The 27,415-nt window shown below is 42.1% G+C and overlaps 1 protein-coding gene and 1 long non-coding RNA gene across 5 annotated transcripts in view; one reads left to right on the top strand and one right to left on the bottom strand.

The window, feature by feature from the left end:
• Positions 1-22,156, top strand: part of LOC141788048 (uncharacterized) — a 129,662-nt gene extending 107,506 nt beyond the window's left edge. For 2 of the 3 annotated variants that reach the window (XR_012598103.1, XR_012598101.1), the window contains exon 4: positions 13,684-13,769. This is a non-coding gene — a long non-coding RNA (uncharacterized LOC141788048). Of the gene's footprint in view, positions 1-13,683; positions 13,770-21,710 lie in introns of those variants that run through there. The other variant, XR_012598102.1, reaches the window with a different exon arrangement.
• On the bottom strand, positions 7,250-10,844 carry irx5a (iroquois homeobox 5a). 2 transcript variants are annotated; one of them, XM_074666699.1, is made up of 3 exons: positions 10,155-10,844; positions 8,873-9,278; positions 7,250-8,264 (listed from the first exon to the last, which is right to left on the bottom strand). In XM_074666699.1, the coding sequence occupies exons 1-3, from the start codon at positions 10,410-10,412 to the stop codon at positions 7,555-7,557; spliced, it is 1,374 nt and encodes a 457-aa protein (XP_074522800.1). In that variant the 5' UTR covers positions 10,413-10,844; the 3' UTR covers positions 7,250-7,554. The 2 variants fall into 2 exon arrangements, with proteins under 2 accessions (XP_074522800.1, XP_074522801.1); XM_074666700.1 differs by having other exon boundaries at positions 7,251-8,264; positions 10,170-10,844.
• Positions 22,157-27,415: the final 5,259 nt, after the last annotated feature.

Below are 27,415 nucleotides of genomic sequence, written 5' to 3'. Positions count from 1 at the left end.
TTGATTGCTTTCTTGAACAATGCTTCCCCTGACAAGCTAATAAATCAGATCTTTCTATACTTAAAGTGCAGCTACTGTGAACCCAGTCCGAGCTCCCTAAACAAGAAAAGGGAGGCTGTGTGGGACAAGGGCTTTTACTACAGCCAGAGCTCTTTCACAGATTTGTTTTGGATTCCTTCTCTTTATTCTGTAACAAAGAGGCCCCAAGTACAAAGCTTTTGATAACTGAATGAACTGCTGTTATGTCTCCAGATGCAACCAGGGATTTTTTCATATTGGATCAAAATAACCTCATGTTTGACTTGAGTTGAAAAAAAGCTGAACCAACAGTGGCCATATGGTGTCAGATTCAATTAGCTCCTCTTTCTTCTTGTCCTTTCTTTTTTCTTCAGCCGGCCTGTGTTTTTTTTTCTTTTTTAACACACAAAATTAAGAGAAGTGCACTGACACAAGCTGCAGCTTTAGCACTCTTTAGTCTCTACACCGAATCCTTACTGGCAGGTGACGCATACCTACTACAGCGATCATATCCTTCCATCCAGATGGCCATTCCACGCAAGACCAACGAATCATCCATCAGACTGGAAACGGCTCCTTTATTGAAAATGAGGTCAATAGAAGATTTGAGCCTGTTTGTGGCTGGCCATGTTAGCCTCCTCCAGGTATTAGCGGTGCTCAGTTAGTGCGTTAGATGAGAGGTCCCATGAGGGAAGGGATGCAGTCAGAGAGGCTGGTGAGAGAGGTGGGGGTAGTTAGGGGTGGTCTTTATCTGTTTAAAGCCCTTCTCTGATGAGATTACCTATTGGAGTTGGCTGTAAACCACCCTGTTAATCAGGGTGCGGCAGCCAACACACTCCCACTGGCATGTAGCCACCACTTGATTTTTTTCCCCCCTTTTGGGAGGAGTGTTGGGGCTCAGAAATCAAAAGAAACCACCAAATATTTTTCATTGGTAATCATCTGCTATGTCTGGATTAATGGGGTGTTAAGTAAAACACCAGCAAGCACAGACATGAACTAAACTGATTTGTTTTCCCTCTATGTTCCTGTCATCAAATTTGTACGATGAAAAAAAAAAAGTGAGCAGCTACCTGGATTTACTAAAACCAGAGCAGCCAGTGAAGTGCTTTATGACTGGGTGGTTTCAGAGTTGCATCACAAGCAGGAACCGTGTTGCTAAATTGGCAGTGAGAGAATGTCGCACATGGGGCCTATACAACTTCCTTCCCTCATTGTTTTGGAGCGAGGGCCAGTCTGGAGTGGGGACTTTTGAATGAGTCCAGCAGCAGCGGTAGTGTCTTCTCCTTGCCCTTCCTCATTAACGTTCCCTCGACTCACTGCTGAATTGAGCATGACTCAAAATAACTTGGGGAGGGAGGAAAAAAAAAGGCAGTGCCCCGTTTATCTCCATCTTGGGAACTGATCCAATTAAGTAAGTGCCCATTTGCATCCATCAGACTGCAGCAAACTGGGAGGAAATGGGAAAGCTTGGAGCAAACAAAGAGAGCCAGCAGTGAGAAGGTCCATTTATGGTGCAAGGTGTTTTGGAGAGGGTAAAGTGTCCCAGAAGAATGCTGGATAATGGTAATGCTACTGGCAGTGCATGTGTGAGTGCTTCTGCATGTGTGTGTGAGAGAGCAGGCATTGTAGCGGTCATTAGGACAGATATCTGTGTGGTAATGTGGAGCAGATGTTGTGAAGAAAGGGATCATTTAAAAAGGGCAAATGTAAATAAACAGTCCAGCAGCTCAGTGCACCTCCCCCATCCTCCTGGACCCTCTGAAGTCACTGAAAGAAAACAGTTCATCAATCTTCATCACAACCATTAATATTGTAACATTAGTTGGCCTTATCATATGTGCCGTTTAATGTTTCACTCCAACCACATCCACTATATCATGACCATTTAGCCCAGTTACATGTACAGACATACTGACCCTGTTGGAGCCCTGTAAGAAGAGATCAATACGACATGTCTCCTATGTTATGTTATATTAGGTGTGATGGAATCTGCAAAGAAGGACGTTGTATAGCGTAAGGTAGCAGGGGTTGTGTCACATAAAACACAGGCAAACGTCAGCATGTCAGGAGTGTGTGCACAAATTCCTCACCTTGTGACCAGAAAAGGGGAGGAGACAGTCCAAGAGGCAGACATGACCTGTACAGGGTCACAGGAGGAAGAACCTGCTGGTGTCTCCACCTCCTCACTGGATGCGCACATTTAATGCTCTGTGGCTGTGCATACCTGAGGGGGTTTGGCGTGAAGTAAAAGTTCCTCCTGAACATGTGTGTGTATGTTGCAATATGTGTGCGTGTGTGTGTGTGTGCTATTCATCTCCTCCAGGGCAGGGCAAAACCCCCAGTGTGGCCCTTACATGGCCACTGAACACAGACCCTTTGCAGTCACAGGGTCAGAAGCTCGCGCCACACTGCTGTCAGAGCAGATTGGTCAAAAAGTAGTCCCCTCTCAGTGAGTCAAGGTTCTTGCAAAGAGGGCATCTGTGCAATTGTGTCATGCTATTAGTGTGAAATGTATTCAACTTTTTTAGCAAAAAGAAAAACTAAAATTTAAACTGAACACTCAGTATTAATCTTTCTTTTGTATTTTTAATTTGTCTAAAAAAAGTTAAAAAAAAAATGTATATATATAATAAATCCAGTCTTACCTAAATAGATGTGTTATTTCTAGGCACTGTAACTGAATCCCACACTTCACCAAAACCTCAACCCCTGGCCTCCTAGGACTTCATAGTTCATCACTCTTCGTTAATGTTTTTCCCCCCTGCTTTTTCCCTTCTTTTCATAGAAATGTTTTATTTATGTAGGGGGGCGGCACGGGGCACACTTAAACCATCTCACAGCTGAAAATTACACATGTAATCTCTCCCAGAGGACCTGCACGGAGAAATAGAAAAACAGTGTGTGAAGTGCATGAAAACAGTGGTAAATCATTCTCTGCCACCTTATCTGGGCCGCTTTGCAGTGGGTTCAAGAGCATTTTATAACTCCACTTAACATGAGCTTTGGAGGTGCCAAACACTTGAGACTCGGGTTACCTTGACATGAATTTCTAGGATTCCAAAAGAGTACGTTATACACACATGTCAGAGCCTCAGTTGTTTGATTCAAAATTGAACTATGTTTCTTTTTTAGGTAAAGCCTTAACACTGTGTATATCCTAGCCAGAGTCCCCTGTGTAGTCCTAAAATATTGTGTCCTCAATTAGCCTCTAGGTAAAAAAGGATGATCAAGGAGAGAGGAACAGATTATTAAACTCATGAAATACTAGTCCTTGATTTTAACCTCAGTTTAAGTGAATATTTTTATTTTCCTGGGTTAAATACAGTTTGCCAAAGAGATGCATTTGGGCCAAACATTGTAGAAAATCTCAGCTACAGACATATTTTTAAAAAAATATTTCAAGAGTGAATTTAGATTTTTTCAAGGCAGTAAAAAGAGAAAGCAGAACAAATACCCCATATTCTGAACATAGACGCCTTGCTTTTATTCCTGCTTCTTAATATCTCTTTGGCTACATCATGTAGCTGATGATAGCCTCTGTGAATGATCTGTGCAGGTCAAGCACAGCGAGGTGTCTATTTGCACATCTGAGCTGAATTTGACCCAGCTCCTCGGTGTTATATCGTGTCGAGGGGACGTTTTATCAGTGCAATGTTTACACTGAGCACCGTGATATTGGTAGTTTGTTTATCAACAGGTTCTGGTTTCACCTGGAGATCTGACATACAGTAGCATTTGAGAGGCGTCCACGGAGCTGCCCGGTGTTTAATCTGTTTGCTCTTCAGCTCAAAGTCTCGTCACAAGTTTGCCCCTGCAGCAGATCTCCTGCCACAATACTGATAACTAAGGATTCTAGTTACAGGTCCGAGTGGTTGAGAGCTCCCTAAAGGCTGATTCCTGAGCGTAGGCTACTGGACAACATCGTTGGACGACTTGTAATGTCATGTAGTTGACCTCTGATAAAGCAGGGCACTATAAAGGCTTTACAGATTCTTCCAGAAATGAATCGATCATTGAGGGCCGCAGCAGCCTGGGTAAATTTTCTCTTCCTCTTCGTTTTTTCCCACCGTCCCAAAAGTGTGAAAACAAACTGGAAACCACGTTTAACTCTTGTTATTCATTAGCCCCGTTTTAGCACTATTTTAAGTCACAGCCGAGCGGCTCCCCGGTGACACGAATACACTGAAGCACACACGAGGATGTCGTGTCTACTTTTAGAGAAAAATGCAAACATAGAAAGCGTAATACTTGATTATTTTTCGGTCTCATTTTTTCTCTGTATAGGTCTACTCAGCGCTATTAAGATGAGTTTTAGGCCTCATTGGGCATCAATTCTTTTGTTCAGGTTTTATTTTCTATCAAAAATAAAAAATAAAAAAAATAGGCTAAATAAATCAACATTATTTAAGGTTTTGTTATTGGTCAGTCGTGGCCCCGAGACCCAATGTTAAATTAATTTAACTCTTTTTCTTGTAAAATATATTCACACACTGACAATAGTATGAAACATTCTCCCCAAACATCCCGATATCTGCCTTTGAAAACTCAACGGCAGTGTAGGGGAAGAGAAGGATACTGACGTTATCCTCTTCTTCTTCTTTTTTTTTCTTCTTCGCTGCTTCTCCTCCTGTCGGATTATTTTCCCCCGATTTCCACACGTGGGAACGGTTTCACCCCTACTTAGTATTCTCACATTGTAGCAATCCCAACAATGAACCGACACGCCATTCAAGCAGAAGGGGAAGCCAGGGACCGAGCTGTACAAAGTTGCAGAAAGCATCTCTCCTGTAGGCTTCACAGCACGAAGAGCTTCCACGACCGTAATCTGGGTTTCATTGACTAGCTTTTACAGCGTAAAGAAACACTAAGGAACAAGCTGTCACATTTATAGTTTTACTAAATGAGGTGATTTACTGCACAAACGCAGCTTCACAGCGACAATCGTGAGCTGAATTATTGTGACAACAAAGTTGTCCCGAGATCTCCGTCAATTTAAAGATACCCTGCGTGACCTGATATTTGATATCAACGTTATAAACAAAATGATCAAAAGATAAATATAATAATGAAATAATAATGGTAAATTAAGAACCTGGCCTAACCGGTTTGAGTGCACAAATACATCTATATAAATAAGTATGTTCAGTGGTGAGATGTAGACCTGTTTAAGCACGCCTGCCTGCTTGCTGAACGAGTTTGGCGCTTCAAAGATAATTTTCCACTTTTCTTTAAAACAAATAAAAATTAATAAAGTTCCTCTAACGACCAATAACACCAAGCGGCTCAGCGTTTGGCCTGCACCTTTGTACCCTAGATCGCTCCGCTACACACACACACACACACACACACACACACACACACACACACACACACACACACACACACACACACACACACACACACACACACACACACACACAACCTGAAAAACCTATACTTGGCATATAAACGTCACAGTATTTACCCAGTCTCGCAGATGATTTACTGCGCAGAAATAGTGCGTATATTGTCCCTGTGAAACATTCCTTCTTCAATCAATCCCGAGAAAAAACAACGCAATTTCTAATAAAACTCTAATACTCTCCGAGGGGACATTGCATCGAGCAGTCCAACTCCCCGGGGACCAGCAAAGAAAAAACATAATTATGCTATTTAGCCGGCTGATGTGTCGCAATCACTGCTCCAGCACACTCTGTCAGATTAAAATAGAGGGCCCGAATAGAGGACATTAAGGCTGAGGGAATTAGAGAAACCTCAGGGGAGATCTCAATCTGGAGAAGGGGAAAGTAAACTATAGAGATTAATTGCAGCCATAAACAAGAGCATGCTGTCCCACTTCAGTGGAGGTCAACAATAACAGCATTTATAATAATAATAATCATCATATTAATAACAAGAATGATGATTTGAACAGTATTTATCATTGCTTTTGTTTTAAATTCACCGTCCTTGAAATGACTCAAATGGCTGGTGAACGAATAATACAAATATTTAACTTTATTAAAAAATAAATAAATAAGGCCTGTACTTGTTTGTGGCCTACAGCTGTTTCAAATCGAGAAGGCTTCAGTAAAAAAAAAAGTCCCAGACAATATGCATGTTGTTACCATGTCGCCATTTTAACGTGTAATATATATATATTATTTATTATTATTATTGTTATTTTTTATAAACAATTATTAAACAGTTAATATATTTTTTTTTTTTTAAAAACACCTGCTTTACTATACGAGGCTTTGTGGGAATTATTTTCTCTGCGTGTGTAGGTTGTCTTTTTTTTTTTTTTTAATTTTCTTTCAAACTTCTATCAATCCTCCTTATAACTCTGATCAATATCTGTGCCCCTTTGGCTCCACATCCTTTTACTGGCCCATCTGATCAGGGATGGGTTTCCGTGACGGATTAACACAGAGTCCCCCCCTTGAAATTAGGAGCAAGTGTGACACCTACCTGCAGAAGTTGGAAGAGTAAGAGGACAGAGGAAAGAGGGAGAGAGTGGGAGCCTGCACGGCTGCACCGGCTACACACTGCTCTGATATCTATCTGTCTCAACTGTGTGCACGAAGAGAGAAAAAAAAGCTCTCCAAACATCACTGTTTCACATCCAACGCGCCATTAAAAAGACTCTCCATTAATGATATATAATAGGGCTGTATGCTCTAAATGCATGGTCGCGTCCCTTTTAACAGCTTTGCCACGCCTTTTGGAAAATAGTAATGAGGTCTAAATTTGGCATAAAATCGAGCTCATTACCGGAGTTCACCACCTGATTGCTCTGCATAAAACACGGAAGGTAATTGGGTTAAACGACTGCGCCTCGGTGTTGTTATTATATCAATATCCATTTTTAGAAACGTGCCCATGTTAAAGGGAAGAGGAAGGCCCTTGTCATATTTCAGAGGAAAAAAACCCTGATAAAGCATTGAATGAGTGATACATCCAACTTTTCCAAATTTCTGCACTCTGAAAAAAAATAAACAAACCAGGTATACTGGCACCAATTAAAATGATCTATAAATGTGTGGTATGTTTATATGCTGAATTCAGGCCTATCAGAGCTTCTCATACCCTCTTCTTTGAAAACCATGCTTTCCACTGAAGCATCTGTCAGGATGAAAAATTGAATTAATATTTGGTGTGGATTAATTGGCCTTGAAGCACTCATGTCAGGGAATGCCAACTGCTCCCCAAAATAATCGCTGCACAAGTGTGTATATTTTTTTCTCATAATTTACTTCAAAGATAGTGTGTTGTCCATTTTAAATACAAAAATGCTACATTAAATATACATGTTAGTCTTTCATACAAATAGACTCAGGCGGCTGCAGCGATTAAGACCATTCTCGTTACATTTTTAGGATTAACCATTCAGAAACTAAAAATTTGAAGATAAGCATTTACTCAGAAAATAACTGTTCTCAGAATTTGCTTTATCATTGTTCATATTTTTCTTGTTTTTCTTCAATGCAACCACAAAAATAAAATAAAATAAAAATAAATTAAAGTCCGCGGTGAGTTGAAAATAGTCAGGTATTAAATGTTTGACATACCTTTCTTTAGTTCATAAGGGGAGTCTTTACAAAGATCTACCTGCGTTTGGCCTCTGACTTTCTGGCTCTCCCTTACCAAAGCCTCTGCTCTATTTAACACAGTCTGGTTTAATCCATTGAAATGTGCCGTGGAGCCCGTGGTCACCGAGCCGTGATTGCTGTGAAGATGTCCAAAAGTGCCCCCATAGTTCGTGTAGCCGGGGTAGAAAGGGGAGGTGTAGTACAGGGGCCTGGAGAGGACCGTGCTGTTGGGGAGCGGGCACTGAGGGGAGGACCGTGAAGGCGACGCGTTGGTGCCCAGTACTGCGCTTTGACCCAAACCGGGACAAGCCTGTTGTGCGTCTCCGCTGCTCTTACACCTGTCTGAGGACGTGGCGATCTCCGCGAGAGACCACAGTTTGGGTTTAGGGGCCGAGGGGGGCGAGTGGATAACAGAGGTCACGTTGCTGGTCACCGTACCCGGTGCATGGCTCAAATCTGACGGCTTGTCTTGTTGCGTAACGTTTTGGTTCCCCCGAGGCACCGCTGAAGGAGACGACGTGGTCGGTTTTGCGGAATCCGGCAGCAAGTCTGTAGTCCGCTCCTCCTGGTCTTTTAACTCCGAGTCGCTCAGGAGGGGATCTGTGTCTTTGCCATGGTTCTCCTCTTTAAATCTGTCACAGCCAATGTCCCCTGGGTTCAGCAGTTTATGATCTAAAGCACAAATAAAGAACAGAATTACTGCCAAAGAAGCGGAACATTCAAACGTGGCTAAAACACTAACATATGTGGGGTAGTGAAATCTTATATATAAATTAATTAGCCAACTTATTGACGTTTCCTTTTAAACAGTTATTGTGTGTGCTGTAAATTTTTCTCATAAACGTGTGCCAGTCTAAAAAATGTGAATGGGTTCCTCTTCACAATGGTTCCCTTTACTGAGCATGCGATATTCTTATTTACAAATATATTTCTGGTGTTTAATTTCATTGTAATAATAAATATTCAGCAACCGTTCAAATCCGGGATATAATTACCATACAAAGGCCATATTTTTAGCGAATACCCGGCGCAGTACACCAGCTGTATCCTTATTATGCAGTTAAAGATAAATTGACTGCTAAACACTCTGCGTCACCAGCAATTTCAGCCCCTGAGAAGTCAAACGAGGGGAGTTCAAGGTGATTATTATTTAAAGCAATTGTCCCATTATAAATAATATACCACCATTAACCAGCAATCAATTTTGCACCCTGAGTGGAAACGACTGCGATGAAAAATTGATGATTTTTTTTTGCCTTTTATTTCCCTGCACCACCGACCTGCTTCTGTGTCTGTGGAGTCTCCCTTGTCTATGGGCTTGTTTGGCTCATCGTCGTCGTTTTTCTCCAAATCGATATTCTCGTCCTCCTCTTCGTCCTCACTCCGGTTCCGTGGGGTCCAGGTCATCTTGTTCTCCTTCTTTAACCTCCTCCTGGCGTTGGCGAACCAGGTGGACACCTGGGTGAGGGTCATTTTGGTGATGATGGCCAGCATGATCTTCTCCCCCTTGGTGGGGTAGGGATTTTTGCGGTGCTCGTTAAGCCAGGCCTTCAGGGTGGCGGTGGCGTCCCGGGTTGCATTTTTACGGTACGCTGGGTCACCATAAGGGTAGGTGCCTAAGGGTGCTGCGTAAGGATGGTATCCAATAGAGCCGGGCATCCCCGTGGTATGGTCATAGGGGGAGCTCTATAAGGGAAAAAAAATAATCAGAAAGTGTGCAAAAGTTTTGTCACATGCAGTTTTCTAAGTGCTGCATAACAGTAGAAGGGACATAAACATTAACACATGCACGCGCGTGCATGCATGCATACACATATGCACACGCACACGCTTTCCCAAACACGCACATGTGTACAATAACAGCACGTTTGACGAAGTAGTTTCAGTTTGAGATAAATGTTTATGGACTTTCCTCCCACCGTGTTGGCCATTTCAAATGTTTCAGTGCAGTTCTAAAATTATCATATGGATAATGTCATTCTTCAGGGGCTGTTCTCTCCCTATTAAAATAGTGCAATCTGAAAATATGATAATTTTTCATTATAACATTTTTGTTAATCCTCAGCCTCCTGATACTTAACTTCGATCATTCATTGCAGTAAACGGGCCTGTAAAGCCGGTTTGCACGAAGTACTTGTAAAGGCACTTGATCACTACCCAATATCTAGAAACGTGAAACATAATTTCCATCTGTTCTCTGTCAAAAGTTGCACTATTTAAATTTTAAAACTGGTATGACAGGATGATAAGAAACAAATCCAGTGACCTAAATTGCCTTCACACAGCGCGTTACATTCAGTTATACGCAGAGGAGCTCCGGCAGGGCTTTGCCCACACTTTCTTATAAAAACTGCAATTTACTGAAGAACCATATAATAGCACAGCACTCAATTAAATTAGTGCTGTGTAGTCAATAACGTGTTCCCTGGACCAAGCTCTCTGTAATGTATCCTTGCGGTGACGCACACTTCCCTCTTACAGACTTGGCAAAGAAAGCACAGCGAACACTGTTATAACGAGTTAATATCCTCGCTTTTAATTCCTATTAGGTTGAATAATCACCTTTAGTTTACTCACCACGTACGAGGTGAATGTGGCCGCTGCTGCTGCGTCCGCGCTGTACGGTAAGTGAGAGTTGTAGCCTGGCGAGGCGCTGGTGAACGCAGTAGATCCGGCATAGGGCGCAAAAGCAGATCCCGAAGAGGATCTCCCAAGTTCCTCGGTTCGGGGTCCTGATATGACGCTGGTGCTGTACGCAGGACATGAGTACAGGGCTAGGGAAGCGGACGGCTGGTACAAGTAGCCCTGAGGATACGCCATGCTGGAGCCCGGAGAGTGTGAGCCACTTAACTTGCGCACTTTCCCACCTTTATTTTCTCATGCACTGCTGCTGGAGCGCATAGAGTCGTGTGTGTGCAGACCGCTGTCTGTCTCCCTTTCTAAATGTCAGTGCTAAAGGCAAAAAGTAAAAGTGATAAAATAAAAGAGAGGAAGATGTGTTGGGCGAGTTTTTTTCTTTTTGGTTGCTGCCAGCCAGCCTGCCACTGCCCGTCGGATGTTTTGTCTCTTTTTGTTTTTCTCTCGCTCCCTTATCTGAGTTGCGCCGTCGCTCTCATGCCCGCGCAGAAGTTTTTTTTTACCCGTCGGACGGGGGCTTTGCTTGGGAAAATGTCCTGCCAAGATGCTAAGTTGAAAAATTGAGGATCCTGACGCCTACTACGCTCCTCCTCTCGGGGTGTAGTCACCGAAGGAAAAGGCGAGCTTATGCTGGGTAACCACAGCCCTGCCCGAACCCATGCTCTCTCTCTCTCTCTCTCTCTCTCTCTCTCTCTCTCTCTCTCTCTCTGCCCCCTTTCACTCCCTCTCTCCCTCTCTCATTCTTCCTCCCTCACCCCCTCCCTCTTTCTCGCGTTAACTAACAATCCTCATTCTCTATTTCTCTATTTTTTTCCTCTTTAACAAGCCTCGTTGCAGTAAGTCTCAAGTGCGCCTGGCAGCCCCCCTTTGGATGGCGACATCATGCGAGTCTGTCAACTCCCAACTCTCTTTTTTTTTTCAAATACGAAGCCGTCACTTTCACACTTGATCAATAACAAATCGGCTGTTGTATGCCAGGATATGGGCTTGCAAGATACCAGCAGGAATTAAACAGGCGCTTCACTGATGTGCTCTCTCTTTTTTTTGTTGTTCTTTCCTTGTGCGTAAAAAAAAAGTCGTCAGTTTAAGCGTGTGCGGTAAATCAACAGAATGACGCTCCGTGGTTTCCGCGCCTTGTGTTAAAATCCGCAGTGGGAGTTTTCAAACGGATTACTACGGTTGTGCACGTCGACTGTCTAACGCCATCGGTAAGATATGACAGCCAGAAAGTGAGAGTAAAATAGCGCAAATCGGCCATCAGCATGGTTTCTGCACGTAAACAAACTTTGCATTATCAACATTTAAATGTTGTGATTGCTGGACTGTGTTTTGACTGCGCAGCCACGTGTGTTTGATCGATTTACTGCAGCGAGGGCTAAATAGTTTTTGCAACAGATCCTGGAATAAAGCAGTCAGATACACACTCCCAGAAAGTCATAAACCCCCAAGCCAGGGCAGATTAGTGCCAACTACACCAAATCCGTCTGGACCACAGGATGTAATCTCAACTGATCACCGCAGATATGTTTCAGAGCTGAAATATCGGATAGCCTAGATCTATTTAATATGGCACAGTTATCGCCAAGTACCCTTTTGTATTTAATCTGTTAAATCTGCGTAGACTTTGATGAAAAATTATTTTAATTACCATTGTTATTATTATTGTTGTTGTTATTATTATTACATTTCGTGTGTAAAATTAAATTTTAATTACGTTTAACATAAAAAGCTGCCTGACATCATGATATTTTTTTTTTCTGAGGTTTATAAATCTAAATGCCTTTCTCACTCTGGTGATTGACTTTCCAGTTCAAGTCTCAGATAAGCCGAAAGGGATCGCTGTAGGCGCTGCTAAAGAGTGTGTGCACACACTGTCACGTGTTTTTTTACGCTCTGAAAACCTCCAGAGAGCAAAGAGTGATGACGCTGGTACAGTGAGAGGGAGAGAAAGAGAGAAAGAAGGATGGATACACAAAGCGACCCTACAGTGTAGCCTAATCAGATGACAGTGATACGATGAGAGTCATTTTCACAGCCTCCTGTTGTGTTCAGACAATCAAGTCATTACTGGAACTTTTCTCCCAAAAAGAAGAACCGTCCGAATCCGCTGGTGCTGACAATAATCCTCCTTAGTTTTGTCACGCTAAGCTTAAAAAAAGGAGAATTAATAATTCGTCACTATTCTGCTTGTAGTGAAATTGTTGTCCGTCATGGGTATCCAGACTTCGGAGAAATTATTTCATATTCGTAACACACCTTGTGCTTTTGTAAAATAAAACATAATGAGTGTTTTTACATTTTTATTGCACAAAGAAGCGGGGGATAAAGTTTAGAGAGGAGAGAGCTTGGGCTGAATATCTTGTGTCTTGCGTCCTCCAGAATACATTTAGCTTCAGAGTGAGTCCCTGAAGTAGTAGGAGGAGGCATAATTTAGGATCACGGAGCCTATAATAGGAGTAGGTTATGGAATCTGCGTCTGTCTCTCAGCACCGTGCTGATTAAGGATGAAGGGTAGGTGAGTATAGTTTTGCTCTTTTTACATGGAAAGATGTCTGGTAGTTTTTTAAGTGCGTAAAAGTGCCCAAATCCAAATGTAAACCTCAAGAAAAGCTTCTTATTTAGTAGTTGTTAGTAGATTTTTACGATGAAAACGGCTTTACGTGGCGAAGAAGAATAGGTGAATGAAATATGATGCAAGCCACTTAAAACGCCTGAGGGAGCAAGTGTAATCTAAATTGGATATAGAGGATATCATTACACAACATTATACGTTGTGGAGGACTAATTGCGCGGCTGGGCGAGTTAAAGAGTCTGTTAATGTCGAGTGGCGGACAGGTTTCTGGTGCGCACAAGGTCAGCTGTACTGCTCCCAAGCCTGTCGTGGTATACAGAAAAAATCCTTGAAGTATTCATGGGATTTTTAACCATTCTAAATCTGTGTCCTAAACCGATTAGTTGACACCAATTTTTCTTTGATGTATTAGCTGAGGGCTTTTGCCACTTGGAAGCCAATTGAAATTCAAAACAGTTTTCGCCCCAAATGCTTTGGGGAGATCTGCTGCAAATAATGGATGTAATTTATTTTTGACCTTGCATTTTTCTTTTTTTCCCTCTTTTTCTGAAGAAGGGGTTATTAAATGATTAAACATATGTGCACCACGCTACTTGACTAAACAACTGGCATCCAGTTCAGCTATAACAAGTTACTATTAGAGTTTTTTTTTTTTAAGTTTTTTTTTTTTTTTTTTACCAATTATGTTCATAGGTTTAAAAAAAAGTCAGGTATTACAGTGCTTGTTCATATAAGTGTTATTTGAGTCTCTATTACTAAGCAATATTTGTTTTTGTTTTTTTTACCCTGAAAATTATCATTTTTCATAATAGTAATAATATTATTATTCTTTATGATAATGATAATAATAATGATAACTGTTTGTCTCTGTTTTGAGTTTAGATCAACACTGAGGATGTCGCCTTGTGTTCCGAAGCAGTCAATGAAATGCAGCCCCTCTAACAAACACACACTCTCTTGGAGAAACTTTTTTGTGACAATAAAACTTAAATGAATCTAAAATTTCAGGAATTATTATTGAGCATGTTTCCACTCTATTGCAGGTCATCTTTTTTTTTTCTGTATCAAATTGAATCAACTTTTTATTCCCCAAGCAGTCATCACTCTTTCATTACTGTTGAAAAAGAAGTTCATCTCATAAACAGCTCAGCTACTTTCATGTGCTGATTAAAATTTTGCGTCAATTGTTTAAAATTGAGACAATATCAAGTTGACAGTGTTCTTTCAGGAGAGAGAATCTCTTTTCTTCTTTATCTCTGTTCTTCTGATCTCTTTTCTTTTATTGACCTGAATGAAGATGTATAGTGTGAGGTTGTGTGTGTGTGTTTACTCTTGATAGGCCCCCATCTACCCTCCCTCCTCCATACTCTCCCCATGATCACCGCCAGGCTGAGTGGCAGGGCTCTGGATGGGCTAAGTGATGAAATGATGACCCTATTATGAGAAGCGATTCCAAAATGAGAGGTATCAGACAAAGATTGCACCCTTCTCTCAGCGCCTCACCGGCCCCCTGCACCACACTGGCAGCTGTGCAGATGATGATTGATTTGCTTGGGATGGATCACAGGAAGCAGCCATTGATTTCTCAGTGTTTTATCAAAAAATATTTATTTATAGTTGTATTTATAGGCTGTTTTTGGACTCACCTCATATCCCCTTTTTCTTAATGGGGGATGGTTTGAAACTCATAATTCTCCCTGCTCCCTGACAAGACAAATGACCTGTAATATTATTTCAGAATTGAGTCAATAGCCTCAGTGACTAAATGAATATTGATTTGATATAATGAAGCCTGAGTGTGACTATGAGCTCTCAGCTTCAGACTCCAGTGTCAGCATCTATGCAGGGATTCCAGGTTTTTTCCAACTGAGTGTTTCACACACAATACAGACCTCCTTCTACAGCTGGGACAATATAAGCCTTGTGTTAGTGAATATCACAGATGGTGAATCCACATACTCAACATTCCCTTATTCCTCTCACTGGTGTGTACATGTATGCTTTGATTCATGATCTGAGAGCTCTGTGCCTAACTAGCATGTTTGTTTTGAAGGTGCTATAGGTGCCTGCCATATGGTAAATATCTAAAATCCGGTTCTCCTTAAAGCTCTCGAGGCATGTAGGAGTTACTCCTGCGATGCCTTCATGAAGGTAAAGTGATACATCGAAACAAATCAAATGACTAGCAGAATGCTAAAACCACAGTGTGGGAGCTCTGCCCCAGATATTTGCACTGACTTAATCCAATTGAAATAGTATGAGTGAGTTGCAGGGGCTCCCAGGTCTGTTGCTTGCTTATGTATGTGATGCATAATAGAAGTTGACGAGGTTGGTGATAGATCACAGCCCAGGTAATGTAAACACATTAATCCCTCAGGGTTCATGTGCATGTTCTATCTCTCTTTCTCTCTTTCTCATTCTAGCTGACTCTCCCTCTTTCACCCCTCTCTTTGCCCCCCCCATGTTCATCATCTTCCCTAAATGCGTTAGTGGAGCACAAACCAGAAGCAGCCTTAATCTGTCAACATGCCCTTTAATTGGAGGGAGAAAACAACACGTGCTTCTGGTTGTGCCATTCCTAAGTGCACATGCCAAAGAAACACAGAGTTCACGGAAGAAGTGATCCCGGGAGAGCAGGGCGTAATTAAAAGTATCTTTTAATAGGCTTGTAATGCTGAGCCTGACTCTTGTTGCCTTAAGTAGAGGGCAAACTCTGTGGCTGGAGACGGACATGTGAGGGGCTTCTGCCGAGGGAGCCTGTAAGCGATACGTCGCCTGGCCCGTCATCAGACATGCAGTCTCTGCCTCAGGCACCACACTTGGGACAACAACCACTTTCCTCTCCTCCCGCGGACACCTCGGCTCACCCAGTCCCATGTTCTTTTGTTCCCCAAATGAGGGATTCTCCTCCACAACATCACCTCTCCTTCTGGGCCACTTTGGCAACTTGTGTTCTACCTCCTACTCACCGCAGTGAGAAATGGGACTAAGGGGTTGATTTGGGGCCTGCTACACTGTAATCAAATGAGACTGCTTAGGGGAGAGGAGGAGGAGGAGGTGGAGTATTATGTTCTGTTGTGCATTCCACTGCAGCATTGTTGCTTTTTTGTTTTTGTCAGGGCCGACTTTGATGCTGTATCCCCTTACCTTTGTAGTCCCGGCAGCCATGTTTCATAAACACAGAATGGAAACATCCTCAGCATTAGAAATTTAGATTGCCGCTTTCCTCCTGCCACTCTGCATTCCGCACGTGCCCAGTCACATTCTCCTTCTCCCTGTGCTGAGGTATTGAGTTTCCTCTCCCATGCCTCTGATACAGTTAAACATCTTACAATCGGCCCCTTTTTATTCAGTGTGTCATGTATAATCTGTGGAAACAACAATGCCAACATGGCTCCACGTTCTATTTTTTCCTCTTGGCACCAAAGTATTCCACTGCCACTGTTTTGTTTCAGGACAATTGGGCATGCAAAAAGCTGACTTGCTTGAAACTGAGTAGGGGCCAGGTGTTCATTTCAGACCTTGACTTTATGATTGAAAGTGTGATATTAATTTCAAGCTCAGCGTTCTGTACTATACGCTTTGTGTTATCACAAAGGGAATAAGACGTGCAATTGTCTTTGTAGTTAACTATAAATCTTAGTGTAATGTTGCTCTAAATCTATCTAAACTCATTAAAGCTCAGAGCATTCAGTCCTTCCTCCATCTTTTACTCATTTATTGCAGTCTTCAGTCCAGTCCCAGAAGACTAATTCAACTTTTCATTGGAAATTTAAATAGCAAACATTAATGATATTAAAGCAAATAATAAAATCACTTCTGCAAAACGTTTTATTTTTTATTATTCATGAAATGTTTTTCCATCAGAAACCTTTCTGTCAGTTATGGGCTGTGTGGTGCCCCAGGTCTCCCTCCCTCAACTCTTCTTTTTTGAGAGTATCAGTTTTGTCCAACATCTGACACACTGCCCTGGGTGATTGAGCCAGACGTGGAAAGCTGAAGCGGAGATGCTCTCCTTAATGCCTGACACCTGGTGCAGATTTGGAAGGGATTGCACTACAGGTACTGTCTTACCTCTTCCCCAATCCCAGAAAGTCCCTGAGGTATTTCCTCGTCTGTCCACGGCTGTGCTTGTTTCTCCTCCGCTTTGCCACCCAACACTCCAGCCTATGCCGAAGTCGGCCCCTGTGTAGGATTAGGGCGATGAAACATGATGCCAGTCATCTCTTTGATACACACTACTCTGATTTGTTAAGGTATTTTTTTAGGGCCTCAAAAAGATATCAGTAGGATTAAATTCAATTGCATGTGTATGTTGGGTTTTCAACAGGACAGAGCTCATGAAAAGGGTTCTGTCAGCAGCCCAGAGCTTTGGTTTTTCTACAGTCAGAAGAAACACATTTTTAAACATCATCCTAGTTTAGACAGCTAAAGACAACTGTCACCTCACAATAATATGTAAGATTTATTTAAGAGAGAAAATAATTAGTTTGGCACATTAGTATTTAAACATTTCCCATGTTGACTTCATTTAGTTCCTAGCCCCACTAGCCTCTTCCATGTGTGTATCTGTTCCTGTTGCTTTCACCCCCCCTCCCTCCCTGCCACACCCTCTGTCAGGGTATGCTCTACAACTGGACAGGATACTCAGGAGCATCCCTGCTCACCTTACAGCTTGCAGGCACATCTGCAGGCTGTGCTGGGACAGCGTTGCTAGCCAACATTAGCACAGCAAGGACATCAAAGGCTGGCAGCCCAGACTGCACCACCTGAGCATGTTGATTGCGATGAACCAAGGTATCCTCTGACCTGGGAATGGAGCAGGCTTTGTTTTGCCAAGTGGAGTTGTTATAAACAGGAAGTGCTTAAAAGGCTTGCAAACATAAGTATAAGAGCTTAAATTTTATAAACATAAGGTGTTTGTGCAGTGGAAATATGGAGCATACATTTTTAAGGATATACAGATTTCTCTCCTACTAAGGACAGGCACAGAAAATCTGAGAAGTGCATTTACGAAATCATGGCTGAAAGATACTCAAAACTAATGTAATAATCTTTACGGGATATGAATCTTGAATTTATTTCGAGCATCAGTGAAAACCAAGCGAGTGCACACTCACTGAGCTTCATAGGCACACTGTTTGTGTTGACACATGCAACTCTCTTCCTGATGCAAATGCAATCTAAACATTAGGCGAAGGGAAGGCAAGCGTGGCCCATAAAGGCTGTGAGCCCCAAACACTTTGAACGGACAACTATCACTAATCACTCCCAGAGCAGTGCGGCGTGTAATTACTCTGCCAAACGTTTGCCTTTCACAGCTTAGCACCGGGAGCCCTGACCCTGCGCTTCCCTGTCTTTCCTCACCACTGTGCATGTGGAAGGGGAGGACTCCTCAACCCCACAGCTCCCCCCTCCTCATGGCCATGGGGGTAGGCAAGCTGAGCCTCCCTCTCAATATTTAGAGAAAGAGCTGAGGAGGAAAGAGTGAGGGAGAAAGACAGGCAGGGAGAAGACTGAGGTTGGTGCTTCCGGCTTTGTGGGAGCCCATTTAAACAGGCTTTGAAACCCTAGCCATCCGGAGATCAGAAATAGCCTTATTGACTGCATGGGCCCAGAAGTGACTGAGCACGCAGGGTTCTTAGAGTTCACCCTTCCTCGCCGCTCAGAACAGGAGGGGGGGCATCACATGCCAGGGCCATCTACAAAGACTATGGACATTAATTTTACATCAGGAGAAAAAACAATATTGCTCCGGCTATTTTTAGTGTCATGAGGTTGTGCCGCTGCATAATGTCTTTGTGATTCTTTTTTTCTTTGCAGGGTGAAGGCCGTTTGATTCTCCTCACCCTCCTCTCCCTCACTCTTATTTACTCATATTAGTGATGTGGCTGTCAGTATGCAGTGTGATGTGTCCTCTGTCTGGGTGAATGCTGATAAGATGACACAATGCAAATATGAAGTGTGAGGGAGCCGCCTTGGCAAGCAGGTAGGGTGTGTGTAGGGACCAGGATCCCATAATGACTATTAGCTGGATTTCACAGCCTGCCTCTGATCTCTTGCAATGACAGGGGCCTTTATAAGAGGATGGGTGTGCCTCTACCCCTCCTAATAGCTCGCACACAGGCACCCAAAGGCACATGCACAAAGGGTGATAATAAAAGACTGTGTAATATGTTATATGAAGTTCCACTTTATATCAATAAATCCTTCAGGGGAATATTTTTATCACTAAAATTATGTGTTTCTTCTTTTAGCAAGTGAATTTTTCCCCTCTTTAAATCATGGGTGAATGAAGACCGGGTTAATATTTTTAGCTGGAATGAAAACAGAACTTTAGAGCAAAAATGATCATTTCAGCATATTATAGAAGCATAATGTGTCCTTATCTTAATTTCACTACAAGTCGTTTTCAGCATATTGTCATGCAATTCAGCACTGCTGTACAAGTTCATTTAGACTTGCAGTAGCCTAAAGAGCTCTCTTGGTTTGCTGCATGATCTTGTAAAGGCTTTTCAGAGAGCCCTATTTTATCACTGATGTAGTAATTTCACTTCATCAGTCAGTTGTGACTAAAAATACATCAGGGATTAGCTTCATGGCCAGACTATCTCATACAGCTTTGATAACATAATGGGGGCTGGTTGCTGGTGGTTACAGTCATCTGATATGAAGGTTCATAACATTCAAAACTACACTTGGAATACTACAGGGTTTTTATGTTAAAAAGAAAACGAATGATCTTGCCAGAGAGTGATCTTTTAAACTCTCATGAAAATTATGTGTCTTCCCTTTTAATTCTTTTGTAGGAGCACTTTGCAAAGATGAAAACAGCCCCCACCCCCACTCCTTCCCCTTTTCTATTCTACACAAATTAGCTATGGTCCTGGAGGGCAAAATGACAAGAGGTTACTGGAAGACTGTGTGTTTAATTAATTGAAAAATGCTTAAATTGCTTTTACAGTTGTTATGTGGAGTGAAAAAAGGGAATCCATGTTGCCAGTACTCAACCATAATTAGCACCCGTGGGAATTAAATATTTAGCATTAGCTGTGTTGCAGCACTTAGGACACAAATTTCTATTTTAACTATGAAAGAGAGCCTGTCTTAAGTACATGAGTCTGTGTGGACAGCTGTGCAAAGGGGAACAGAGCAGGATATTTCAGCAAGACACCCCAGTGGCATTCCGGGTCCTTCCACATCACATGTGTAAGAGATATGGCAGTTGTATTCCCCAGGGTTAGGCATTACTCAGAGTATTTAGTTTTCTAATTAGGCTGAGGGCCTTCGTCCATGCCTGCCACCACCATGGGAGCCAATGAGAATTTCCTCTCTTATGTGTCAACTCTCTCTCAGAGACCCAGAGAGAAAAAAGAGAAATTGAGGGAGGGAGAGAAAGAGAAAGCATGTGTGAAAATGAGAGAGGGATACACACATGGTTGAAGGAGAAATAAAAGACCTGGGGAAAAGCCTTTGTTTATTCCAACTTTAATTACACATTGCCTTTAATGACTCCACTGGTGTGTTTGAGGAGAGGGAGAGGGAGGCTGTGGAGCCTTAATGATCTGTAGCGGTGGATGTCAGCCGAGCCGTTGGAGACTTAAAGCCCATTTTTAACAGTCCCTTTTGGTTTGGGCCTAGAGGCGACAGCGTAAATGGAGTTCATGCTAAGCTACACTAGACTGGACTCAAGGACTACTTCAGCGTCTGGTCAGCCTCCTTCGCAGAGGGGGCCAGGGCCATTTGGAGCCATCAGCAGCTGACCGCAGCAACTGTTGGACTTGTCAGTGTGCATCAGGTTACCCACTAATGAGAAGAAATAAGGGTTATCCCAACTATATAAGACTTTGATCTTTGGGCACGGTGGGATTTAGACAAGAGTCGGAGAAGGTACGCTGAGATTGGAACTAAAATATGACTTCCATTTTGTGAGTGCGCAGAGAAGGGTGGAGAAGAAGCAACACAAAAGTAATTTAAATCTAACTTTAGAGTTTGGATGAACATTTTTGGAGTGCAACTTATTGCAGGCTCAACTGAAATGTTATCTTGGATTAGTCACCCAAGGGAAGGGACACCACCACCAACATGGAACGCTGTCCAAACACACTGTGGTCAAACACAGTTGCTGTCAAAATACTTTCAACCAGAATGGTCTGCTGCAAACACAAATTTTCTTTCCAAACTTGGATCTTGCTCTGGGAAAGATACATTAACACACTAACAGTCAAAAAGAGAAGACTGCTCTGGATTAAATCACTGAATCATGTTCAATTAACACAACAGAACATGTACCCTGTGTTATTTGTTTTGACACACAGTTCTCTAAGAATTTAACCACGTCAGCTTCAGCGCGGAACGTTAAAACCCCTTGTTCTGTAGAACAAATTCTCCGGATTATTCAAAGCTCTGAGAATTAAAACGGAAAAATCCATGCGTAAAATTACCGTCCATTAAACTTCAGGCAATATTTTCCTCTAGAGGCAAATATGTTAATTGGCCTTCCTAAAGTAGCTCAATCCTCAGGTTATTTAATTTCCCAAAAAGCCTTAGCTGTGCTGAATTCAAAGAGAATATGGGTGTGAAACTTTTTATACCCTAAGATGGCCATCAAGGGAAAAGCAGAAAGAGGGAGAAATAGAGAACGGTGGAAGTTAACGTCATAAAGAAGAGAAAGATGTAGTGCATTGGAAACTTTTCTGTAACACATGACGGATCATTTCCCCCAAATAAAATAAATTGTTCCTGATGTGTGCAATAGTTTTCAAAATATATTACTGCAGCAGCCACTAAATCACACAAATGTTTGCTCAAAGGGGTTGTGATTAGAGCTGAACTAAGCTTGAACTGCCAAAAAATCCTCACCTTCCTTACTGTCATGTCATCTAATTACTTGTGTGTGTTTTTCCCAGAGTCTGTGTGCTGCTCGGTCGCTGGCCCTTAGTCCTCCTGCAGCCTGGTCAAAAAGACATCCTGGCAGAGTCCCAGGGTGGATGCATCGCCCACGCACACTGCCCTCGCCAGCTCCCAGAAGTCTTTGTGGTAAACCACTGACCGTGCTGCTCCCCATTTTCATGCAAGCCAGCAAATAATGTGTCAGAAAAAGATTATTGATAGCCTGTAAAAGAAGAGCCAGAGTGTTGTTGCCTCTCTGCTTCAACTTTACAGTACAATGCAAGTGCTTAACCATCAGTTTAAACGCTGCACTGCCTCTGAAAGAACACGTCTTTTATTTATTCACACAGTTGTTGTGGTTGGATAAATGAGTTACAAGTAAAACATGGACACACAACAATAAGTTCTTTTTGAGTGAGATGCTGCTTCGTTTTCATTCACATTAAAAAACCTTGTAGTGAGGTTGGCCACCTTGTGCTGGTTTGGTCTTTTTGAGTTCACGTCCTGTTTTTTATTTTTTTTTGAGTCTTTCACAGTTTTGCCCAATTTACCAGACGTTGGCAAAGCCTCAGCTCTTCCAGCGTATTTGTGGCCCAAGCGGGTGATACTCAGACACATGAGGGAAGCCATATTTACAGAATTAATGACACACTTCTTCCACCACACAACAGCTGCCTGCTACACTTAGCTGATTGCGACGGCAGGCCCACTCCCATTTACGGAGCGCCGTGATTGAACAGTTGGGGCAGCTTTATGTGTGTTTAGCTCTCCTGATGCTCGAAATCAACACTGACACCCGCATGCAAAAGCAAACACTTGTTCAGGCAGATTGACTGTGTTGGGACTGCTTGAGAGAAATCCAGCCCTTTGTTCAGCATTTCACTTTTAAATGTTGATCGGCCATCTTATCCACATGTTGGCTTACCGGGAGGCGGTGCATGGCGTGTTGCAAAGATACAGCAAGGTTAGGCTCAGCAGTGATGCTGTTAAATGGTAGACGGCGCGAATGATTCAAGTCAATGTGTATATACAACCCTGTTTTTTTCTGTTAAAGCTGTGTTTATGTTCACTGCAGGCGTAACTCACAGTGTGTGTCTAAGGGCTCTAGGCTATGCAGACGCACGACTGGCACACTATTTCTCCCCGTTGTGAGAACAAAAACCAAAAGAAATTTAAAAATCTAAGACTGAGGAATAAAACACACTATCTTGACACTATACAAAAAAGTGGTGATGTTTGAAATTTCATGTCAAGGCCAAATTTCATTTCACATCCTACATTATGTTTGTTGCTATATTCCCAGTCAAATCCAGATGTCAGTAACTTATACAAAGCCAGACATAAGCAGGGTATCATAACGCATAATAGGAATAATGGCCCTTTGATTTTTGGATTTCCTATTGGAACACCTGTCACTTTTTGGCAAGGGCACACCCCAGCACCAGGTCTCCTTTGGTAGCGCTGGGGGAGGAGTGTATGCATGTGTGTGAGTGCGAGTGTGTGAGAGAGAGTTGAAGATGAAACAGCCGCCGCAGAGGCAGTGATCACACAGACAGACGGGGTGAGTGACAGACAATACCTGCTGTAAAATTCCCTCACATCTCCCCTGATCTGTATTCATAGATCTCGGCTGCTACGCACTGCAAACTGAAGCCCACACCAACGGGCTCTTTTGGCGCACCGCCCCGCTCAGTTTCACTCTTGCAACTCACTACACAGACCCCCTTTTTCTCCCCTTCCCAAAATATTTGCCGTCTTTTGTTCTTTGTCTAAATGATGCCTCTGATCACAGGGGTGAAAGCTGAAAGGAGCTCTCTGACAAATATGGACTTTTTCCTATCTCTTCTAATCGCACCTAATTCTGCTCCTTCAAATGTAGGGCTCCCCTTTAAGTGTGTTCTTAGACTTGAATACCTTAGAGATCAGATCTTTTTTTGGCGAGTTTTTTTTATTGGCAAAGGACTGCTCCCATTGCTCAGCATGATAAATGATATTCCCCAAATTAAATGTTTATTTAGCTTTTTTCACCTGCCCGCTGCATGCATTGTTCTCAGATAACTTGTTTTTTCACTTTGTTAAATCCCTTTCGAGGAATTCTTTTTTTCTTCTCAGTGTTTATACTCGACATAAGTCCTTCAGAAGAACTAATACTTGGCCAGTATCAGCACTATCTGAGCTCTTGTTTTTGTGGTGTTACGCTCCCCCACCACTGACACCCCCTTGATGACTGACTCCAGGACTGAAACTTCCTGAAACCTAAGCTGTGTTAGAACAAAAACACACACACTCCGAGGACACCACAACACAGGGGCTGCTCAAACTGGATTAGGTTTGTTGTGGCAGATCTAGGTTTCAGGTTTGACTTGAGTAATGTGTCGTTTAATTTCTTCGGGAATTGTTTTGACAAAACAAGTTAGCGTAAAGTCGGAAGTGTCGTCTAAAACAAAAAAGGGTGTGTGTAGTGTGTATGTTTTTTTTTTTTTCCTTCACGCTCATGTGAAGCATATGTCAGTCATCAGCGAAGTGTTACAGTGGAAGTGACATCAGAACCCTGGAGGGCTTGCACTGCCAGAGAGGCTTTTTGATATGATTTCTGAGAACAGAGAGTTTAGCGAAAAGAAAGGAGTTGCTTGTGTCTGTGTTGTTGGAAGAGAAAAAAAAGGCTCCAGACAAACAGTGGTGATGAACTGGAAGGTGCTCTGCTCCTTTTTTGACTGAATCTTTATCATTGTAGCTGTCAGCAGAGCTAAATGCCATGATTTGTGTCACCAAATTACACAGTAAGAGTGACAAGGGTAATTATTGTGAAGTTAGCACAAACAGATGGAGAGATGTTTGTCAGCCATGATTATAATTACAATCATTCTGTGTTACTGAATCTGAACAGTGTTGTGTTTGATTGACCTGCGTGTTGGAACCAATTTACTGTGCTGCTTTGTTTCTTTCCAACTTTCTGTATTTGCTAGTGTGCACTCGCAGGACAAAAAGTAGCTAAAACTGACCACAAGTGGATAGCTGGGACAAAGCTGCTGATTGGCTGGAGCCTGCAGAGCTGATCTTTATCCTGGCTTGTCTCAGGCTGGAGGTGATGATGCCCACAGCAGCCAGAGATTGATGGGAGGCCAACACAAGCGGTGAGAATGAGCTCTGGCCTTTGAAGTCGTCCACATGGAGGGAAATTGATATATCAGTTTAAGCCCTGGACCCTATTAAAGGAGCCCCCGTCAGGTTAATGTGATAGCCTCTATGTTACCCTCGGACCCATTCAGGTCAGCCCTAATTCCTGCCCTCGCTCTCCGCAATCTCATTTTAGTTTCCCATCAGTAATGTTTTTCCATCAGAGGAGCTCTGCTAGGGAGTATATCACATGGGCTAACGCTGGGCCATCTCTCTCCCAGAGTGATTTAAACCTCCAGCCAGCACGTTAATCACCAGCCAGAGATTCCCATGGTTATTTGTACAGGTTGGACAGTCTTTAAAGTGGGCTCTGTGGTAGTATACACCTCCCCAGACAGCACTCTTGTGTCCCCTCTTTTTCACAGACTCCCCTCTTTTCTCATCTTCCTTTAAGTCGAGCCTTCTGGAGAACTTAGCCCCTCATCCCCGTGGTCAAACAGCTGAGCGGGGGCCCCAGGTCTGCTGGGGTGAGCTCTGTGATCATTCATTTTTAATTGCATGCAGAAATACATTTACATTAAAAATGCAGAGCGGTGTCTTTTTAATTCAGACACAGTGTATTCATTATTAAACCATTGTCTTGGAGGTCAGCTCACAAGGAATCATCTGTCCATCAGATTCAGGACGTTGTATTGCACCTCGGTCGTCCAGCTCATTCGCACATTTTAAACACGTCTATTATTCACTTTGATTTTCCTCCTCTGTCAGAAGTCATCTGGCTGCTCCAAACTACAGCATCAAAAAGAAATTTAACATCACCAGAAAAAAAGCCAGACCCCATGTTATAAAGAGACAGCTGACAATGGTCAAAGCTGCAGATTTTCAAAAATTCAGATGATGACAACATTTGTGACGTTGGTAAAGTTTTCATATAGAAGTCAAATTTGCTCTCCTGACTGTCAAGATACTGTCCTCTGTAGCTTTCCCCTCATTTTTAGTTGAAATGAAGAAAACTTGCAAAGAAAATTTCAGATATAACAGGACCTCAGTTCTGATTTAGAGCTAACTAGTTTATTTGAAAACTTCAGGTCAGTTTGTGAAAACTGCTGGGGCACATTTTTGATCACATTTGGGTTTTTATAATGATCACTTTACAGTGATATCTGTTAATGAAAAATACATCTTGTTTGATATTTTGTAAGTCACATGCAGTTTGAATTAGAGGCTTATTCATAAAATAAACTGTGCACAAATGGTGTGATCCAGCACATCTTATGGAATCAGTGCTTTGTCATCAAAAAGTAAATGTTGTTTGTAACTATAGGTATAACAATGGGCATTGATCTTCATCTTATGCTTACTTCTAGATGTAAAATACATATTCAGGAATTGAAGACAACAGCTGGGTTATTTTCATATAAATGATAGGTTGTCCCTTTTTAACCCAAAAGGTAAAACAAAGAAAAGAAACTTGTAAATAAGACAAATAATCCTAGAAGACATACTATTAATACCATACAAAGTTTAAAAAAGGGTGACTTCTCATAACTTACCTTAATCAACTACAATTATAACTACTCCTGCTCTTCTGTGTGGAAAAAAGATATGCATTAAAAACAAAACTTTTGGGCCTCCATATACACAAAAGCTGGAGTTGCCAAGAACCATGACCCTTTGTCCTATCATCCCCTGCTCTACAATCAATTCCTGTGTCCCTCCAGATGACCCACCAATCAAAGGCGAGGATGCCCATATATCTAAGTTCCCACAACATCTCAATTACATATTGATGATGTAACATTGCTTATCTAATAGTTTCCAATGAACTCAAATAATAGATAACAAGTACACCGTTGACATAAAACAAGTTTTATTTGGACAGCTTCTTTCCCTCATCTCACAAAATGTCATTGCAACAATACTTAATACTACTTGGTATAAAAAAGGCTCAAAGCTTGTGTCTGGGTCCTTCTTTATACCTTTGCAGAGTATTTCAAGCCACCAAATATAAAGGCAGTAAAAAGAGAAAACTCTCAAACAAATTTGTTTATAACAAGGTCTTTTTTAGATCTACGGGCCCATGCATATTTTGTCTCGTCTGAGTCGAGAGTGTTGAGATTAATCCCATGTTGTTCCTATTATTGGCCTCTCCTGAGACATTATGATTTGAATGGCTGTCTAAGCGCCATCAGATCCATCAATTGGATTCAAAGAAATGTTATCCATTACTCTCTCCAACCCGGCAGATGTTGAGGTTTTTGTAAGTGGAATTCCTTTATTATGTTAATACCACTGTTTTGTCACATGCACCATTTCCATTTGAGAGGGGTGGAAAAATCATCAGATGGATTTGGCTCCCTCAATAAGAGATGTTTGACATTCAATGAGATGAGAAACATGAAAAACACATTTCAATGGCAAGTGGCATATGACAATCACAACAAGGAGGCCCTTTGAATGAACAGAAGATCACAATATAATTGTGGCACCATGTTGATGTTTTTAAAGACACTGCCTTGTATAAATTTTTCATTGATTATTTTGTTTTGAAATGCTCTGGATTCAAAGGATTGGGACATTTTGTTACAACAATGCCAGTTTTTTT

This window comes from Halichoeres trimaculatus, unplaced genomic scaffold, assembly GCF_033239565.1.
Source record: "Halichoeres trimaculatus isolate MK-OKI-2021-1 unplaced genomic scaffold, fHalTri1.1 fHalTri1_scaffold_3, whole genome shotgun sequence".
Classification (NCBI taxonomy): Eukaryota; Metazoa; Chordata; class Actinopteri; order Labriformes; family Labridae; genus Halichoeres; species Halichoeres trimaculatus.
This window is presented reverse-complemented; position numbering and strand designations above follow the sequence as displayed.

Bases quoted from the DNA above. Each gene is read 5' to 3' on its own strand.
- irx5a (XM_074666699.1), bottom strand. From the start codon at position 10,412: ATGGCGTATCCTCAGGGCTACTTGTACCAGCCGTCCGCTTCCCTAGCC. The intron at 9,279-10,154 runs GTGATTATTCAA...TTTCCCTTATAG, and splicing joins ACGTGGTGAGTAAACTAAAG to AGCTCCCCCTATGACCATAC. The intron at 8,265-8,872 runs GTCGGTGGTGCA...TTTGTGCTTTAG, and splicing joins CTCCACAGACACAGAAGCAG to ATCATAAACTGCTGAACCCA.